The 19,860-nt window shown below is 51.1% G+C and overlaps 1 protein-coding gene across 3 annotated transcripts in view; it reads left to right on the forward strand.

Annotated features, from left to right (window-relative positions):
• The window catches only part of POM121C (POM121 transmembrane nucleoporin C), a 236,358-nt gene that overhangs the window by 124,132 nt on the left and 92,366 nt on the right, over positions 1-19,860 (forward strand). For 2 of the 3 annotated variants that reach the window (XM_069614775.1, XM_069614777.1), the window contains exon 10: positions 7,887-8,036. The exons of the other annotated variant lie outside the window; for it this stretch is intronic. In XM_069614775.1, the coding sequence (XP_069470876.1) occupies positions 7,887-8,036 (150 nt within the window). The remainder of the gene's footprint in view (positions 1-7,886; positions 8,037-19,860) is intronic. 3 annotated transcript variants of the gene reach the window in all.

Raw genomic sequence — 19,860 nt, forward strand, 5'->3', positions numbered from 1 at the left:
GAAAGGGTAGCAATCGACTGCTACATGAGTGTTTAGACACGGGGGATACTATGTAACCCCTCCAGCACTCCATTGTAAGATGGTGTATGCTGGGTCTAGGAATTTGAAAAGACTAGTGAAGTCAATTTCACTTTACATTCTCTGGGAAACAGTGGATCCCAGAGAAGGTATTTAAACCTTTTGGAAGTCTAAAAGACATCCCTGTGTCACTGCACTGAGGGTTCTGTGTAGCACACATGAAAAGATGTCTATGGAGTTATCTTAAACTTTTCTTCTTGGACGCAGGATCCGCCGGGTGGCAGGCACCGGAACCGCTGGGAGAGAGGAGCCAGCGTCTCGGATACAAGAGTATGGGGGGGTGTGAAGAATGTGCACCGAAAGATCCCTAGGGGCAGCTGCATTGTAGGGACCGAGACAGGCGCAGGGTCTCGTCATACAGAGGCCCTCCATTGCCTTCGACGGTATCTTTGTTGCCTTCATCGCCCGCGTCGTAGGGCGTGACCCCGACATTTCCCTGGTCACCGCCTTCCTTGATGGTCTGGAGGTAGACTAGTTCCTCCTCAGCAGAGGTGATATCTGTGCCCTGCAGGATTTCCCCACCCCCCTTTTTGTTTGCGTCCAGCGAGGACAGTCTCAGATCTTGTCAATGGGCAGAAATTAAGAATCCCTCCTGGCATGGAAGGACACACTTGCCTTCGGAAGGGCACCCTGCAGTTACGCCACCGCGGCCTTCGAAAGGGATGCTACCACCAACTCTATGGCAGCAGTCACCTTCACCTTGTGCAGCTGGGCACTCGCGGTCAGGCCAGGACCCTTGTCCTTCGTGGTCGCTCCAGACACCTTGTCCTGCTTGGCCTTGTCCTTTGAGGCCTTCTCCGACGGTAGGCCGGACACTACCCTGCTTGGTCTTTTTCTTGGCCGGCTATCGGGTCTGGGTTCATGACTACATGCTAGTTCAGGCAAATTGAGGTTCTTTTGGTTTGGTTAATTCATTTTGGAATGGGTCCCAAACTATGTTTCTCATAATGAGGGATGCCCAATCCATCATGCCGCAGAGGCTCAAGGCTGTTTAAGATCAGGACTCTTCTAATTGGTTAATTTTCAGACACTGGTAGGAAACTGACTGTCCCAACTGCCTTCTTCCTCGCAGAGGTTGTTTTTCTGCTCTCAGTAAGGAGGCTGGTCAATTCCCCTATGAGGTATTTGGCAGGTAACAGGTTAACTCTAGGAATAACTGCGAGGGACAAGACAAAAGGCAACATAGGTGGCGATCATAACATTTTTTTAAACTTTCATATGAGAGAGAATGCGTTACTTCTCCAGCATGGGCCCTGGCATGGATTCACATGCTCATGAATATTCCCCGTCAGGCTGGGAATCCTCAGACAAAAACTGATTCTCTTTACTGAACTGTCTTTCTCCTAACAACCAATCACTGGTCTTTGGGTCATACTGCCACCAGCCATTGACTGCCCTCTACCTAAGCCCCTCTGGCAGTCATATTCAGATTTTTACCGCACGTGCAAGTGTTGGGAGTCCTCGTGCCATAGCTCTCGAGCTTTAACTGCGTTTTGCAAATTTTTTTACTAAAGGTTTTGCTCTATTTTTCGGTCAATCGAGCTTCAAGCTCCTTCGATCCATGAGCCGACTAACGGACCCGTTTTTCAGAACTTTTTACGCCCCTCGTAGGCGATTCTTCGTCCAGTTCACTTCTTGGATTATTCCAGAAGACTCTTGCGGAGGCCTACACCGCGTGGACATGGCTGAGGATAAAGGAGACTCGACGCTTCTGTTCAGGATCTGCCCAGGATGTGGGCTACAGAACATCTTGATAGCTCGCACGCAGAGGCCTGTGCGTTCTGCAAGGACATGGTGCCACGCACCATGAAGGACTGTCTCAAGCGGCTCACCGAGTGGCTGCAGACTAAGATCATGGCGACAGGTGAGCCCCGGCAGCATGTTTCTCCTAAGAGAAAATCTGAGCGGTCTTCTAAGACCTTTGAGGGTGCTCCGGCGACGGGGGCCCAACATAAGGCAAAGCACCGTGAATCCATGGGCACCAGGAGCGCCATTGGTATGGGCTCTGCGGCAGCCAGGCAGGCTCATCATCGCTGACTCAGTCAACCACGAGCCAACGCTCTGGCTCGGCGAAGAAGAGGAAGTCTGAGCACCCTGTTAAGCTTCGGGAGAATGCCCAGTCGAGACTGACAGAGAAAGCCACCCCCCGCCCCCCCCCCCGACCGCCATGGTGAAGGACTCGGACGCGCCTAAGGTCGCGAAGTCCCAGAGGTCCACCAGGCTAAGGCATCGATTGAGGGAGTGGTGGTGTCCCTGGCGAAGACCTCAGATGCGGCCACAGTGTAGATGACCCCCAAGCCAAGAGTTTCCCTGCCCACTCGGAGGGAATCTTTCCTGCCAATTGAAAAGACCCCTGTGAAGGCGATGCCAATCCTCTCACCGAGGCCGTCGCCCCTGGCCGAGAAGGGGGGTGGGAAGGAGCACGGTAGTCCTGCCAGACTCGGATATCTCTGAGGAGGAGCTCTCCAGCCTGAAGACAGTGCTGGACAAGAAGTTGGATAAGGCCAGGTCCTACAGGAAAGACCCAGACGAAGCAGACATGGAAAGCGACAAGGGAACCGATGAGCAGCAGGGCGGTGTGGAACCGTAGGATGCCACGCTACTGCCCACGCGCCCCTCCGCTGACGGACATGTCGGCAGACATTCTGCAAGCTCTGCACACCCGGTGTTCAGAGATGAGGACAAAGATGCCTGTGCCTCCGATGGGCGATCCAGCAGCGCCTGGACCATCGGGGCCCGCCGCCAAAGACTGCTCCATCCACCTTACCATCCTTCACCTCGTCCTGCCGAGGGACGAGATGGAAACGATCGGTACAGACGGTGACGACAGAACGGACCTCCCGCCGCCGGTACCCAGGGCTTCTCCACCCGACGAGATTGGCTCCTTCCATGCCATGATCTCTAGTGCCTCAGAGCCATTTCAACTGAACCCCCCCCCTGATGAAAAGTAGGGATTCCTTGTTCAGCGCCGAGAGGCCAAGAAGAAGACTGTGCTCTGGATCCCCCTGTTGGACGACATTTGGGTCCTCTGCCCCTGCAAAGACAGTTACGAGAAGAAATACTGGGTGCCAGACTCTGCACCGAAGTGTCTCAGATCTCAGCCGTCCCCTTACTCTGGTCTCGGCGGCATCTACTTCCACTTCCCCACCGGACGGCAAGGGAAAGAAGCTGGACGCCATGGGCGACTCATCTGGTCGGCATCAACGACCAATAAGGCGGCCAACACTCTCGCCATCGTGGCCCGCTACGACAGGGAGCTTTGGTTTAAAATCGCTGCTCGCCTGGACTTCCTTACGACAAGAGGGCGGAGGCCCTTGAAATCCTACCAGAAAGCGATGGCATCGGACCATGCCATCACAGTGGCCACGGACATCGCTGACACGGGGCTTCCGCCAGATGGGCAGCAGCGTTTGCCTTAGTCGGCAAGGTTGGCTGAAGGCCACCAATTTCCATCCATACAAGGTTATTGGACATGCCCTTCGGGGACAACTTGTTTGGCAAGACGGTGGACAAATCTCTGTAGGCCATCAAGGCAGACACCAAGGCAGCTCTTGCCTTGGGCACACTCCAACAGCGACAGCCGTCCTTTCGGGCCTCCGAAGGTAAGTTCCATGGTGCCTCCAAAAGATTCGGTGTCAATTTCCCTTCGTATCGCCAATCCTCCCGTTCCACGGCCCAGGAAGCCTACAGGGGCAGCAGCAAAGTAGGAGGAAATCTTTGTCGCCAAGGGCCCTAAAGTGGGTCGTCCATGACAAAGCAGGACTGAACCGGCTGTGACGTCGGGCCCATACCCGAGCACCCCGGTGGGAGGCCATCTGGCGAACTTCATCAGCGTGTGGAAGTCCATCTCCACCGACACCCTGGATTTCAAAGTGTCCTGCATTCCACCAGTGGCCAGGCAAGAAAACCACATCTCAACTGCTTCTAGAGGTACAAGCGATGCTGAAAAAGGGTGCGATAGAACTCGTCCCGAAGAGACTCCGGGGCTCCGTCTACTCGTGGTACTTTCTCATCCGAAAGAAGACCGGCAGTTGGTGGCCCATACTGGATTTCCACCGCCTCAATAAATGCATCAAGTCCAAGAAGTTTTGGATGGTCACCCTTCAGCATGTGCTGGGACAGCTAGAGGAAGGGGATTTCCTGTTGTCGCTGGACCTGGAGGATGCATATTTTCACATCCCCATCCACACGGGGCATCGGAAGTTTCTACGCTTAGTGGTCCAGGGACAGCACTATCAATTCAAGTCCCTTCCCTTCGGGTTGAAGTCGGTGCCAAGGGTCTTCACCAAGTGCCTGGCGCTGGTGGTGGCGCAGCTGCACCTGCAGGGGGTCCACGTCTACCCCTTGCTGGACAATTGGCTCATCTGAGCAAAGTCAAGGGAACTCTCCGTCGAGCAGACAGCGAGGACCGTCTGCCTGCTCATGGAACTGGGGTTCTCTATAAACTATGCAAAGTCCTGCTTGGTGCCATTGCAGGGCGCTCGGTTTCTGAGGTCCAGGCTCAAGTGTTGCGCCTGGCTTCGTCATTGGAGGACAGGATAAAGGCCATCCTGGGCAAGGTACAACGGCTGTTGACAATGGAGGTTGCCAGGGTGAGGTCCATCAAGTCCCTGCTCGGCATGATGTTGTCATGCACCTACCTCGTTTGGCTGTGCAGGCTAAGGATTCGGCCGCTGCAGGAGTTCGACACCCATTGGATTCTAGTATCGGGAAGCTTCAAGGACAAGATCACCCTCAACGAGACATTCCGTCGAGCGATTCGGTGGTGGGGCATCTAGCAGTGGGCACGGACTTCAAACCCAGCACATCAGAAGACTGACTCACTCCTCCCTGGAGGGATGCGGTGCGCACACCAGAAATCTCCACGCAAGAGGCTTTTGGCTACCAGAGAAGTTGTTGCACACCGTCCTGGAACTCCTGGCTGTGTTTTGGGCCCTCAAATCTTTCCTTGCGTCCCTCAAGGGCAAGGTGGTGTGGGTCTTCACCGACAACACAACCACGATGTTCTACATTCGGAAGCAGGGGGGCACCCGGCCCTCCAAGGAAGCGCAGGATCTATGGCACTGGGCCGTCGCCCAGAAAATGTTCCTGGTTGCCTTTCATCTGGCAGGAGTGAAGAACGCGATCGCCGACTCGCTCAGCAGGGAGCTGCGCTCCTGCCACGAGTGGGAGCTTTGGCAGGATCAGGTGGACCTATTGTTTTTCGACGATTGGGCAATCCCCAGATCTGTTTGCGACAGCTACTAACACCAAGTGCCGGAGGTTTGCCAGCAGGTTTCCCCAGCCTGGGAGCATGCATTCTTATTTCCCTGGGACGGCCTCTATGGGTTGCTGTTGCTTCTTCAACTAGTCAATCAACTCAGACGGTCCGGTGCAGAATGATCCTCGTCCTACCGGCGGTGGCCGATACAGATATGGTACCCGGATCTTCTGGACTTGTCAAGCGCCCCTCCAGTCAAGCTTCCGTCAGCCACAGATTTTCTCACCAGAGAAGGGGGCGTGATTCTGCACCACGACCCAGGGTCGCTGAACTTGCAGGCCTGGCTCCTGCATCGCTAGAGTTTGGGGATACGATATCCCGGCAGACAAAAAGGAGGTGCTCACCAAAGCCAGTGCTTAGTCTACACTGAAATGCTACGGACATAAGTGGAAGAGGTTCGCCGCCTGGTGCCTTGCACAGATTGACCCTCTACGAAGTACGGCTCTGCAGGGGCTGCTGTATTTGCTGTTGCTTGCCAAAGCAGGGTCTGGCTCATGCTTCCAGCAAGGTTCATCTGGCGGCGATCTCCCGCTACACCGGAGCTCTGGGACGGTCGTTGTTATGGTCCGTCTGGTTAATGAGTTAATCAAAGGACTCGGTCCTTCCCGTCGTTGAAGGCCCCGGCGTGGGAGCTCAATGGGTTTCCGACTAGGCTCAGGAGTCCTTCATTCGAGCCTATGCACTCAGTACTGCTGCTATTTTTGTCGTGGCAAAACAGCGTTCCTCGTGGCCATGACCTCTGCACGACGAGTGGGAGAGATTCAGGCCCTGTCCTGTAAGCCACCTTATTTGACATTTCACGACACAAGGGTGGTGCTGCGGACGCGCCCCTCCCTCATGCCCAAGGTGCCGTCAGACTCCTCTAAACGAGCCCGTGGTGTTACCTGTGTTTTTTCCGACACCTTTGTCGCCGGCTGAAGGACTTTGCACTCGCTGGATGTTGCTAGAGTGCTGAAGTTCTATGTGGACTGCAGAAAGAGTTTCCGGAAGACATCGCAACTTTTTGTGAACTTTGGCCCTGTGAACCATGGAAAGGCCCTCTCCAATGCTTCCATTTCCAGGTGGCTCTCCGGCTGCATCACCCATTGTCACCAGTTGGCAAACTGACCGTTGCCTGGCAGTCTGAGATCCCAGTCGACCAGAGTGATCGCTGCAACTACGGTGTTCCTGTCTGGTGTGCCCCTGCTGGACATCTGTGGGGCTGCTACATGGATGTCGCCGCACACCTTCACAAAGTTCTACTGCGTCGACAGGAATTCCATGGAGGAGTCAAGAGTCGGCCAAGCAGTGCTGCGCAACCTGTTCGCTTGATGGTGAGCTTGGTGAGGAGTTAAGATGCTTAATGTTGAGATGCTTAATGGCCACCTCCCGTGGTTGCATGTGTACTGCTATGTATTCTTCATGAGTATGTGAATCCATGTCAGACCCCCTTGCTGGAGAAGGAACCAGTCACGTAACTTGTTCTCGAGCTTGAGTCTGGCATGGATTCACATGTGAACCCTCCTGCCTACCCCTCTGCGGCTCTTCTCTTGGTCTACTTTACGTGCTACCAAATCTGAAGATGGCTGCCAGAGGGGCTTAGGTAAAGGGCAGTCATTGGCTAGGGGAAGTACCCAGAGACCAGTGATTGGTGGTTAAGAGAGAGACAGTGCAGAAATTAAACAGATTTTTTTTCTTTACTGAGGATACCCAGCCTGACGGGCAATATTCATGAGCATGTGAATCCATGCCAGGCCCATGCTGGAGAGCAGTTACAGGTAACTTGTTCCGACTGCTCTGTGACACTGCACTGAGGGTGCTGTGTCAAAATACAAAAAGATGCCTATGTTTAGACTCCAAAACCAAAAGGTGTTCAAATTAAATAAAAATACATGTTGAAGGGGAGGGGGGGACGGTCTCCCTCCCTACAGGATAAAGTCCTAAAGTCCAGCAAAAGAGCTGGGGGTCTCTAAGGTAGAAGGGAACTAGCACAGAAAGAGAATTCTTACTTACAGTACAGCCTTAAACTAAGCGTGGATTCTTGTACTGTCTCAGTTAAATGGTTTTACTATGCACTTAGTTGTCAGTCGCCGTAGGGACTGACAAGTACCCACCAAACTTAGTCAAGCAAATGAGTGAGACAAAAGGCCATTTTGCTGCTAAAATCTGCTAGGATCCACAAAAAGGAAGTCCCATGCAGGATTGTTTTTTCTAGCTTGGATTACTACTAGGTGCTTCGGGTAGGCAAATACTGTTCTCGTTGGTGTGGGAAGAGCTTTCCTACCTGGACTACGCAGCTTTATGAATGAAACTAGACACCCATACCTCTTACAACCTCCTTGGAAAAGAATGTCAGGCAGAGACCAGGTTTTGCAAATACTCTTCACAACATTGGCACCTGCAATCATGTAAGGTGCCAAGATTGGTTGCTGGCATCTAAATAAAATCTAAGCCTAAAGTAAAATAGAATTGCTGCATCCCACATGGCCTTGCTGTAGTCCCGTATGTATGTATGTATGTATGTATATTTTCTAGTAACCTGTTTTTGCATCTTTCTGTTTCTTGGTAGCCACCTCTACTGTCAGCACTACTGTTGAAACTGTTTCAAGCAAGTCTCCTCTTTTGTTTTCGCTGGCTTCGGGTGGGAACTCTGTTGAAGCAAGCAGTAACACACAGTTGGAGATTTTAAAAGAGAATACCACGCCAACACTGAATGCAGGTGAGCTTGCCCAGATCATCCTCATTCCTATTTTGAGGGTCTGTTCTGTTGTAGAATGACAGTGCAGCATGCCAGACGAGTTGAGACTGCTGTCCCACTTTTGTTCCACAATTTACATGATTTACAGTCTAAGATCACCCCAAATGCATTCTAAATTCCCAAATGGGGTTGTAGCAGGTATTGAGGCAGAGAATTGTGCTGTTCCTGAAACCAGGCTCTGTTAGGCAGAATTGCATGCAGTACCCTCTGGGACCACCACACACAATTAGGACTACAGGTGTAAGCAAGACCAACCTTTGGTATAAGTCTGTACCACACAGTTTGTTGTTAAGGTGCTGGGCAGCCAGACTTATCTCAAAAGTGAATGTGAGCGCAGTACAAGTAGATAAAGAGAACTTTCAATCACAGTGGTTCAAGTAGACATTTATACTCAAGTTTTCTTGGTTAAAAACACTTAGTAATTTATATAATAATTTAGAAAACATTTCACTAGGAGGCAACTTATTATATACCAATACACTACAATACTCTAATCTTTTGAGACAGTTTGAGCTCCCCTGAAATAGGAGCCAAATGGCAGTTGGCCGTGAGCAAAAAAAGTAGAATAGATTACATATACTTTCTAGGCAGTACAAATCGTTTCAGTTCACCAGAATAGTTCAATTCAAGTCAATAGGCCAGGCCAAAGTCAATGGGCTAGTGTTCTGGATAGAAAAGAGCAGTTCTGATATGAAACGGTGAAGTCTTTGCAAAAGTTCTCTGAAGTACTTTAGGCGAAGAATCATTTGTGGGGTCACAAGCTAATTAGGGCTGCGAGTTGGGAAAGTTTCGGCGTTCTCTCAATCGGGTTGGCACAGTACCTTTGTATGAAGAAACAAATGTTGCTGAAGTCGTGGTTCTTGGCAGTTCCTGCAGATCTCGCTGTTATTGAGCCTCAGTCGTGGGAACAAGGACTGCGCGGGGTTGTCGAAGAAAGCAAGCAAAAGGGAGTCACTTCAGTTCCAGTAGCTGTAGATTCAAGAACACAAACTGGGGTCCCTCTCCCTGGTTAATCCTAACCAGCCTTGAGAATGGTGTCCTGGTGTCTTATGAGTTGATTGGTCCCACCAACTTGAAGGAAGAAGACTACCTTGAAGGAGCTTCTGTCGAATGGAGTTTGGCACTTGGGACCTGCAGCAGGGCTTCACCAGGCAAACCAACAGTTGCAGCAGGCGTCCTCTTCCAGCTTGACTTCGGTTCTTTCGTTCAAGTGGTCGAATCTGCTTTCCAGTCCACGAGACTCTCTCCTTTTAAACAGTTCTCTCCCTTTCGTTCCAGCCTAGCCGTTCCTCACCCAGCAGGGTGGCTGTCCTTGCCAATCATGCCAGAGTGCATTTTGGTGTCCTAGGAGACTAAGCACAGGGAGTTTCGGGCTCCTCCATCACTTCCTGGCCACCCCAGACACCAAGGGCGGACTTCAGTCCTGAAGCCCACCAAAGGCACACAAACAAAGGGACCCAACCTGGTTTGACGCGCAGAGACAAACACTAGAAGGACACAGAGAAATCTTGGTGGTTGGTTGTAAAACCACTCCCACCAGTCTTTTCAATAGGAAAGGGTAGCATTTGACTGCTACAGGTGTGTTTAGTCACAGGGATACTATGAAACCCCACCAGCACTCCATTGTAAGATGTGTGCTGAGTCTAGGAATTTTGAAAGACTAGTGAAGTCAATTTCACTTTACATTCTCTGGGAAACAGTTGATCCCAGAGAAGGTATTTAAATCTTTGGGAAGTCTAAAGACATCCCTGTGTCACTGCACTGAGGGTGCTGTGTAACACACATGAAAAGATGCCTATGGAGTTATCTAAAACTCAATCAAAATACACGAGTGGGAAAAGGCTCATTCTTTCCAGGTAAAGAAATTAAGTCCTCAAAATCCAGCAAAGTTGCCGGGGGTCTGTAAGGTTAAGGGAATTGGCACATTTATGAGAACTCTCCCTAACACCCTGCCAAAGATTGGAAAAAATACTACCAGTGAGCACCTCTTGGGCAGCAATATTGTCATGGTTCTAAATCTAGGCTGTCTAGGCACGGATGCTGATTACCCTTGTGGTTATTCGCCGCTCGCTATACGTAACGTTCTTAGTTTTATCACTAATCCAAGTATTTGCACCTGCATTCATTTTGTTATGCGCCTTGTTAAGGCAGTTTTCCTAAGGTCTACCTGGAGGTGAGACTTATACAACTATCCCTTGGTATACAAGGCCCCAACTCTGCCATTCTCCCAATCCTTTGGGTACTAAAGACTTGTAATAAGAGGATGATGTGAGCTGTGAGCTGTAGGTAAGTACAATGAACCCAGTCAATACATTAGTCCAAAGAAACACTTCTACATTTGAAGTTAGGACATACCCGCAAGAAATGGCACAAAAAGAAAGGGGCCACCATGTTGGAACATGGTGAACCATTTGTGCATAACCAGGTCTGGGGATAAAACCTGTGGTAGAAAATTGCACTGCAGTTGGTGTCCACTGTCACCAGCCATAACTGTAGGGTTTTCACTGTAACAGAAAAGGTACAGGAGCAGACAGAAGGGGATACTAGGCTTCCTCTAAGCACTCCGCGTGAGGTACAGTGTGCTGATTTCTCATGGTTTGTTTCCTTAAGAACAGTATTTCATGTGGAAAAAAAGCTGCAAAAGTGTAACTCGGATGCCGTAAAGAGTTGCGGAGAAAAGCAAGACTCCTTTAAAATAGGGTAAAACATGGTTGGAGCAAATACGAATAAGGGGAGAAAAAGGTCCCGAAGTGTAGTAAAGTGCTGGGAGTCTCACTAGGAGAGTGGATTAAGTATAAAACGGAAATCTCCCGAATGTACACGAAGCCCCTTTTTGACCACCTGGAAATTCCCTATACTAACTTTGCTTATGACACCCAAGTCCTACTGAAACTCAACTGTAAACCACACCAGACTTCATTGGCTCTTTAGCATCATTTAAGTCTGGATGGCAGACCACCATCTCTGCTTTAACGATAAAACAGAGCTCTTCATTGTAGGCTCCTCGCATGGGCTCTCCGCATCGGTCTCGTGGGAGAAAACCAGAGATCCTGCTTTCGTCCCAGCTACATCAATGTGCAAGAACTAGATGAAAAGCTTCTTATGCTCCAGCATGGGTTCTGGCACGTATTCACATGCTCATGAATATTCCCTGTCATCTGCCTGGGAATCCATGGTAAAAGAAAAGTTTAGTTTCTAAACTTTCTCCTAAATCACTGAGCTCTGGGTCATACTGCCCCAGCCAATGACTGCCCTCTACCCAAGCCCTCCTCTGGCATCAATCTTCAGATTTTAACTGCAAGTTTGAGGGATGGGAGTCCCCACGTTTTTCACTTTTGTGATAGGAAAATTCTTATTTTCAGTTAATCTAGCCCATGCGCTCCATCGCTTATTCCGGCATCTTTCATCGCCCCTAGTTGGGGAGAATTCTCAATGTGCTAATTCCCTCTACCTTGGAGACCCACAGCAACTTTGCTGGATTTTGAGAAACGATTTCTTTTTTTTAACCTAGAGTGACTTTTTCCCACTTTTTTACCTCTTTTGGTTATGGAGTCTAACCAACTCCAAAGGCGGCATCTTTTACAAATTGTCGCACAGCACCTTCGGTGCAGTGGCACAGGGAAGTCTTTTAGATTGCCCAAGGTCTAAAAACCTTCTCTGCGATAAACTGTTTCCCAGAGCAGTAGGGTGAAATTGACTCCTTAGCCCTTTAAATTCCTAGACCCAGCACAACCTATCTACCTATAGCGTGCTGGAGGGGTTACCTACTATCCCCGGTGTCTAGATCCTCATGTAACAGTGAAATGTTAACCTTTCCTCTCAGAATGTCCGTTGGCAGTGGTTTTACAAAAAGCTACCATGATTTACCCGGATCGCGAACTGTTCGCAGCTCCGGCAACGTTAAATCGTGGCAGCCATGTTTTTCAAGATGGTGCCCAGCCATCTTTGCTAAAATGGTTCCCGGTGGTCTTTTTTTGCCTAGGCTTTGTGGAAAGGTCCTTGAGTTTTCTCTGCGCGCCAAACCAGGTTTGGTCTTTGTTCATTCCCCTTTGGCGGTCTTCAGGAGTGAAACCCGCTTCTGCATCCAGAGTCTGATGTAGGCAGGAAGTGAGGGATGTGCCCGAAACTCCCTGAGCTTAGTCTCCTAGGAGACCCACATGCACTCTGGTGTGATTGGCTGGCTGACTGTCCGGCAAGGACAGCCACCCTGCTGGGTGAGTGGCAGCTAGGCTATAATGAATGGGAGAACTGAATAAAAGTTGAGTCTCTTGGCTTGGAAGGCAGTCGACCACTGGTTGAAGGAACTGAAGAAGAGCTTGAAGAGGACGGCTGCTGCAACTCCTGGACTGTTGGTTTTACCGGTGGCGCCCTGCTGCAGGTCTGAATCTCCAAGTTCGCATGGACAGAGAAGCCCTGCAAGGATGACTTCTCCCTTTGAGTTGGTGGGACAAATCCACTCACAAATCAACTCACAAGTAAACCACCTGGACACCGATCTCAGAGCTGGTTGAATTTCCTCAGTTGCTGCAGGAAACCGTAGAGCCAGGGAGAGGGGCACCAGATTGTTTGTTGCTTGTATGCTGGCTTAAAGCTTTTGGAAGATCCTCTGGACTCCCACGAAGCATGACTGAGCAAGCCTGAGCCCCCTCAGTTGAGTGCGGGACCTCAGATGTGAGGAAAGTCCACCTTGACAGCCAGGAACCGTGCTTATTGCTATTTGCTGTACCACAAGGAGCTGCAACGCGAAGCAGCCACTGAAAGTAGTTTGCCGGTTGCCAGCTTTGACAGTGCCAGTACAGTGCAAGAGTCCCCCGACGTCCTTCCTCTTGTCTCCACGACAGAGGCCCAGTAACAGTGAGATCTACAGAGCTGTACAGGAACAGAAGTCTTCAGCTGCATCCTTTTTTCTTTACTAAGGTACTGTAAAACTAGCCTAAGAACTTAACTTTTACTGTAGACTTGAAGTTACAAGCGCTTCTAATCAGCTTGTGCCCCTAAATTTGATTCTTTTTTTCAAAGACTCCTAAGAACTTGTGCTAAGACTTTTCCATTGAACTAACCAGAAGTGCTTTATAGTATCCAAGACTTTTGCCCATTGACTTTGGCTTAGCCCACTGATTTGAATGACTCTTCTAGTGAACTCAGTATTTGCCCTGTTTATGAATATTTGTAAATTCTTGTGTTCTAAAAACCTTTGCCTTTTACCAGGTATTAATGTCCCCAGCACCCTCTTTACTGAAGTCACCGGAGGGTGTAGGTTGTCTATGAGCCATCCTCAAAAGGTGCTGGTCTGATTTTGAAACTCTGTGTACAGTATTGAAGTACATCTGTTACTATTTGTATTGCTCCCTTCTGACAATATAACTGATAAATACATTAATTGTTTATGCAAGAAACCTTGTGTAATTTTATTTGAATACCTGTAACTGTGAATCTTTAACTCCACTACAGCACAAATTTCCCCTCTTGAGATAAGCCTGGCAACCCGCTACCAAAACTGTGTAGTACAAGCTTATACCAAAGGTTGGGTTGCCTATACCTGTAGTCATAGTTGGTTGTGTTCCCCAAGGGTACTGCATTCAAGCTTTGCCTAACACCCCTCAAGGGCAGAAATGGTAGTGTTCTTCTTGGAAGCTTCCAGAAGTTCTTCAGTCCTACACCGTGCTGGTTTATGTCAGAGAAGGACAGCTTCCCTCTTCAAACTGTGCACCAGCTGCGATTTGCAGAATGTTTATTCGGATGACAAGAATTCCCAGTGCCTGTATGGTCTACACCTGGCACATAAAGATTGAGATCTGCGGTTTCACCAAGCGCACAATGAAGGATCGACATGTCCGGTTGGCGCAGTGGCTCCAAGCCAGGGCCTCTACCCCGGGTGCTTCTCAGGGGCATGCATCTTCCGGATCCATCCAACCTGAGCAGACTTCAAAGTCCTTTTGAGGGCGCTCCATCCGTGGGGGCCAACACAAGGCCAATCACTGCAAGTCTGCTTCCGTGGGGGTCGCTGCTCTTGCAGGTCCCTAACGGTCAGGGCGCGTTCATCGTCTCCTCCTTCGAACTCCAGCATCTGCTCCAACTTTGTCCAAGAGGAAGTCGGCTACCCCTGGGAAGCTGTGGGAAAAGGGTAAGGTGCCCAAACGGCCCGTGAAGGCCAAGCAGGACAAGTTGTCTGAGCTGCTCGGGAAGGCCAAGATGGCCGACCTACCTGTGAAGGTCCATGGCAAAGCATCCCCCTCGATTGGTGGTGGCCTCCCTTTGAAAGGCAAAAGGGGCTGACCCGACCAGGGTAACCCAGCGTCGGCCAGAATATCTCTCCCAGCCTGGAGTCTTCGTTCAAGCCGATGGTGAAGACCCCGGAGAAGAGGATGCCGGACCTCTGTACAAGACCAACCACTCGGGACCCAAAATGGGTCTTGGGGGGGGGGGGGGGGGGGGGGGGGCGGGGGCGGGGCAGAACTCTAAGGCAGACATTTCTTCGTCTGACGAGCAGAGACTTTCCATCCATGATGGCGACTATGGGAACGTCTATGCCTGCCGAAGGTGACTACGATGACAAAGTTGAAACCGAGACAACATGGACACTGGGCCCAGCGACCCGGCTCCCCAGGTGCCCCCTAGATATTTTTCACAGGATATCCTCTCGACAGGCCACACGCTGTTGTTTGAGATTAAGAGGAGGTTGCTGACAACCCCACCAGAAACAGTGGCACCGCCGATTATGCAGTTGACACCGGGGAAACCCCCGGCGAAGAAAAGGAGACACCTTGCGCCTCCATTCCAAACATCCCTGCCCTCCCCTCCTACACGGCGACGATTGATCCGGACAATGACGCAGGACTGGGAGACCCTGCATCACCGGCACCGAGAGCCTCTCCACCGGACGAGGTGGGATCTTTTCATTCCATGATTGCCTGGGTGTCGGAGCTCTTCCAGCTCACCCTGGAGGAACAAGATGGCTTCCTGTACCAACGACGGGAGGCGAAGAGGAAGACTAACCTGTCGGTGCTGCTCCTGGACGATGTCTGGGATAAAGGGCTAGCATTACTAAAGAAACATGTTCTAGCTAAGAGGACTGGCATGAGAAAAAGTACCAGGTGCTGGAGTCTGCGCCCAAGTGTCTTCGGTCTCAACCGTCACCTGACTTGGTGGTCTCGGCGGCTGCCGGGAAGAAGTCGTTGAGTTAATCGCCCTCTTCATCCGTACCCCCGGACAACGAGGGGAAGAAATTGGATTCCATGGGTAGGAAGGTATTCTAATCAGCAGCAATGATGGTGAAAGCTGCCAATGCCTTGGCGATCGTGGCCGGATACTACCGGGAGCTTTGGTTCAAGATGACTCCACGGCAGGATTTCCTCCCCAATGACAAACTGGTCGAGGCTTTGGAGATCCTCCAGGAAGGCGAGGTGGTGCCAGACCACGCCATCACAGCACTGGACATTGCAGACATGGGTTTCTGCAGAAGGGCGACGGGTTTGCCTTAGCTATCGTGGTTGGCTCAAGGCCACCAACTTCAGACAGGAGGTCCAGACGAGGGTCCTGAACATGCCATTCGACGGAGACAACCTGTTCGGGAAGACCGTTAATGAATTCCCTCCAGGCCTTCAAGGCTGATAGACGGCCTGTGCCTTGGGCACCCTGCAACAACACAGGCCGTCCTTTCTAGCAGTTCTTCGCAGGGTTTTGGCAGGGGCTCATCCTCTTACCGCCAAGGCTCCCAGGGCGGCGCCGCGTCCGCCAAGCAGGACTGAACCTGGAAAGATGTCGGGCCCCCACCACTGCACCCTGGTGGAGGCCGGCTGGTGAACTTCAGTGTGTGGGAGACCATCTCCACCGACCGTTGGGTGCTTGATGCTGTCGCCCACGGACACACATTGGAGTTTCAGCAAAGTGTCCTCGAATACCCTCGGTGGCCCGACAAGGACTCATCCCTCAGCTGCTGCTGGAGGTTCGAGCCATAGTAATGGCGAGTGTGCCAGATCGGATTAAGGAAATTGAGATGCTCGGTTTCCAGGGTTACCCATGAATGGGAGTTTATGTATGGGTACTTTTCCACTGGAAACCATGTAAAGTGGTCTCATGGCTTGGAGAGAGGTTTCTGCCACTACTTGTGGAGGGATTTAAGTGGCAATATGACAATGGTGGCCTCCCTCACATGTGGTTATGTAAACCCAACTATTTTGGAGTGCATTTGTGTTACTATTTTATTGCCCCTTCTGAAGGCTTACTCAAACACTTAAATAAAATGGCTTAATCAAGAAACCTTGTGTGTAAGAGTTTATTTGAATACTTGTCACTGTGAATCTCTAACTCCACTACTGCTCACATTGACCCCACAGCATCTCAGCAAATAGCACCACTGCAGTTCTTGGCTGTCGAGATGGGCTTTCCTTGCATCTGGGATACAGCACTCTGGTGGCTCAGGCTCGGTCAGTCCTGCTTTCCTGGGAGTCCGGAGGATCTTCATGGAGCTCTTAAAGTAACTCGTGCAATCTGGTGTTATGCAGGTTTCTCCCTTAATTCCAACCTGTCACCCAGCTGGCCAATCGCCTAAGTGGGCATTCCTGTCTCCTAGGAGACTAAGCACAGGTAGTTTCAGGCATCTTCCTGCCCCGCCGGACACCCTGGAGCCAGAGGCGGGCTTATTCGTGAATCCCGCTGAAGACAAAACAAAGGGACCATACCTGGTTTCACACGAGGAGTAAATCTCAAGGACCTTTTCACAAAGAAATGGCGAAAAAAGACCGGAGCCATTTTGACAAAAATGGCAAAAGGCACACCACAGTAGTTGAAAGTAAAGCACTGCCACCAGCCATTCGAGGAAAGGGTAACACAAAAAAAGTTGCATGAGAAACTAGACAAAGGGGATACTAAGTAACCCCTCCAGCACTCTATTGTAAGAGTGTGTGCTCGGTCTAGAAAGTTACAAATGCAAGTAAAGTCAATTTCACTTGACTGCTCTTGGAAACAATAGTTTATCCAAGAGAAGGTATATAAACCTTGGTGAAATCTGGAAAACTTCCCTGTCACTGCACTGAAGGGGCTGTGTGACAGTTGAAAGAGGATGCCTATGGAGTTTGTCAGACTCCATACTTAACAAAGAAACCGACAGAAAATGCACAGAATTTAAAAGTACAAAGTTCAGTGAAGAGCTGGGGGTCTCTAAGGTGACTAGAATTTAGCACTGAACTGAAAAGATTCTCCTGAACACTGCCGTCCCTCAGGGAAAAGTGGTGAGGGTCTTCACGGACAATACCACCACAAAGTTTTGCATCTGGAAACTGGGGCAGCGGATCCCAGCGTTCTCCAGAGGTGCAGGATTTATGGCACTGGGCTGTCGCCCATAGGATGGTCCTCATTCTGTTTCACTTGGCAGGAGTAAAGAATAGTTGCCGACTGTCAGCAGGGAGCTGCGCTCTGCTTCGGCAGGACCAAGTAGACAACCTTTTCCTCAAATGGCAGTCTCCAGATCGATCGGTTTGTGACGGCGACGAACACCAAGTGCCAGAGGTTTGCCAGCAGATTCCCCCAGCCCGGGAGCATGGACACATTCTCATTCCCTTGGAAAGGCCTGTTTCTGTATGCGTTCCCTCCGTTGCTGTTACGTCCGAGTCATCGATCAACTCGGATGGTACCGGTGCAGGACGATCCTTGTCGCACCAGCATGGCCGAGGCAGATCTCGTACCCGGACCTCCTCAGCATGTCAGCGTCCCCTCCAGTCAAGCTTCCAGTGGTTGCGTACCTTCTTGCCATGGAAGGAGGCGCAATTCTGCACCACGACCTGGGGCATCTGAACCTGAAGGCCTGGCTCCTTGCAGAGTTCGGGGGCTACAATCTTCGGGCGGACTGCAAGGAGATACTTGCCAGGGCATCATCTACTTTAAAATGCTACGGACGCAAATGGAAGTGCTTTGCAATTCTGTGCCATTCACAGAAGATCAACCCTTTGAGGGACACGGCTCCCTCGAGTACTTCCGTATTTGCTGTTCTCCAGCATGGGGTCTGGTATGGATTTGCATGCTCATGAATATTCCCTGTCACACTGGGAATCCTTGGTAAAGAGAACATTTCACTCCTGAACTGTCACCAATCACTGGTCTCTGGCTCATACTGCCCCCAGCCAAAGACTGCCCTCTACCTAAGCCCCTCCCCTGGCAGCCATCTTCAGATTTTTACAGCATTTTCAAGTGTTGGAGTCCTCGTGCTATAGCTCTCGAGCTTTTACTGCATTTTGTGATTTATTTAATTTTTATTTTAGTTTTGCTCTATTTTTTCAGTCAATCGAGCCTCAAGCTCCAAACGATCCACCTTCCGATTAACGGGACCCATTTTCGGATTCTTCAGAGCTCCTCAAGGGCGAATTTCATCGAGTTTTCTTCTTCAGAAGCTTCTTGAAGACCTACGCCGCGTGGGCATGGCAGATGAGGACTCGAACCTCCAAGGTTTGCCCCAGCTGCAACCTATGGAATGTCTTTTCGGACGATGGACATTCCCTGTGCCTTTACTGCCTGCACTCAGACCCGATGCACATGGAGGATGACGGTGTGTCTTATCAGGAGAGGGTGCCCCGCACGCTGAACGACCGGCACAGGCGTCTCGACGAGTGGCTGCAGGCCTAGGCCCCTGCGCTCGGTGAGTCCCGGCAACATGCCTCCCCTGCCCAGAAGAAATTTAGTTGAGCCGTCTTCTAAGACATTTGAGGGCGCTCCTCCCGTGGGGACCCAACATAAGGCTAAGCACTGCGAGTCCACTGCCACCAGGAGCGCCGTTGCGATGGGCTCCTCGGCGGCAAGGGGGAGAGTACAGCATCTCCAGCACCTTCGACCACGAGCCAATGCTCAGGAGCTTCAAAGAGGAGGAACTCTTGCCATCCAGGCAAGCTATTGGCTCAGACCCAGACCGGCCCTGCGGAGAAGGCCAAGGGGGAGTGGGGCTCAGACCCCCCCCCCCCAAAGGTGAAGTCCTAAGGCTCGACCAAGCCCGTGAAGGCCCAGGTACATCTGACTAAGGCCCAACCTTCCAACGGAGGAGTGGTGGTGTCCCTCGCAAAGGCCGCTGAGGCGGATCCGCAGGGCACAACCGCAAAGGCAAGTGTACCAGCCAGGAAGGAGTCCTCTGGTCAGCCCATCGAAAAGACACTGGAGAAGCTCACCAACCTCCAGACACTACCGGAGGAGCATTGTGTCTAGAGCAGACCCTACGGCAAGGTTCCCAACAAGGGCGATGAAGGACAACGAGGAGGCCAACGAGCAGCAGGGTTTTGAGGGCGTGGCAGACCAGCTTAAGCCACCCTCTCCTCAGTCGCCTCAGAAACCACCTGGAGATCTCGGTGGGCATTCTCACTGCTCTGCATACCCTATTGTCGGAGATCCGGGCGAGGATGTCTCTTGCGCCGACGGCCCCACCCGCAGCACTGGGACCATCAGGGAACCACCATCCAAGAAGCAGAGTTTGACCTCTGCCTCCTTGCCATATCCCCGCCCCCGAGGAATGATACTGATCCCGACACTGCAACGACTAGCACGGACGACTGCGGGTTGGAAGATCTCCCATCTCTGCCTCCCAGATCTTCACCACCCAACAAGAGGGGCTTGTTCCATGCCATGTTCTCAAGGGCCTCAGCTTTTCCAGCTTGTCCCTGAGAAGAGGGTTTCCTGTACCAGCGCCGCGAGGCAAAGAGGAAGACGGTGCTTTTGATCCCGCTCTTGGATGACATTTGGGACGAGGGGTTGTCCCTCATGAGGTGGCTCAGGCGAAGCGGGACTGTTGGACTCTGCACCCAAGTGC

Source organism: Ambystoma mexicanum, chromosome 9, assembly GCF_040938575.1.
Source record: "Ambystoma mexicanum isolate Mex_15411 chromosome 9, UKY_AmexF1_1, whole genome shotgun sequence".
In the NCBI taxonomy this organism is placed as follows: Eukaryota; Metazoa; Chordata; class Amphibia; order Caudata; family Ambystomatidae; genus Ambystoma; species Ambystoma mexicanum.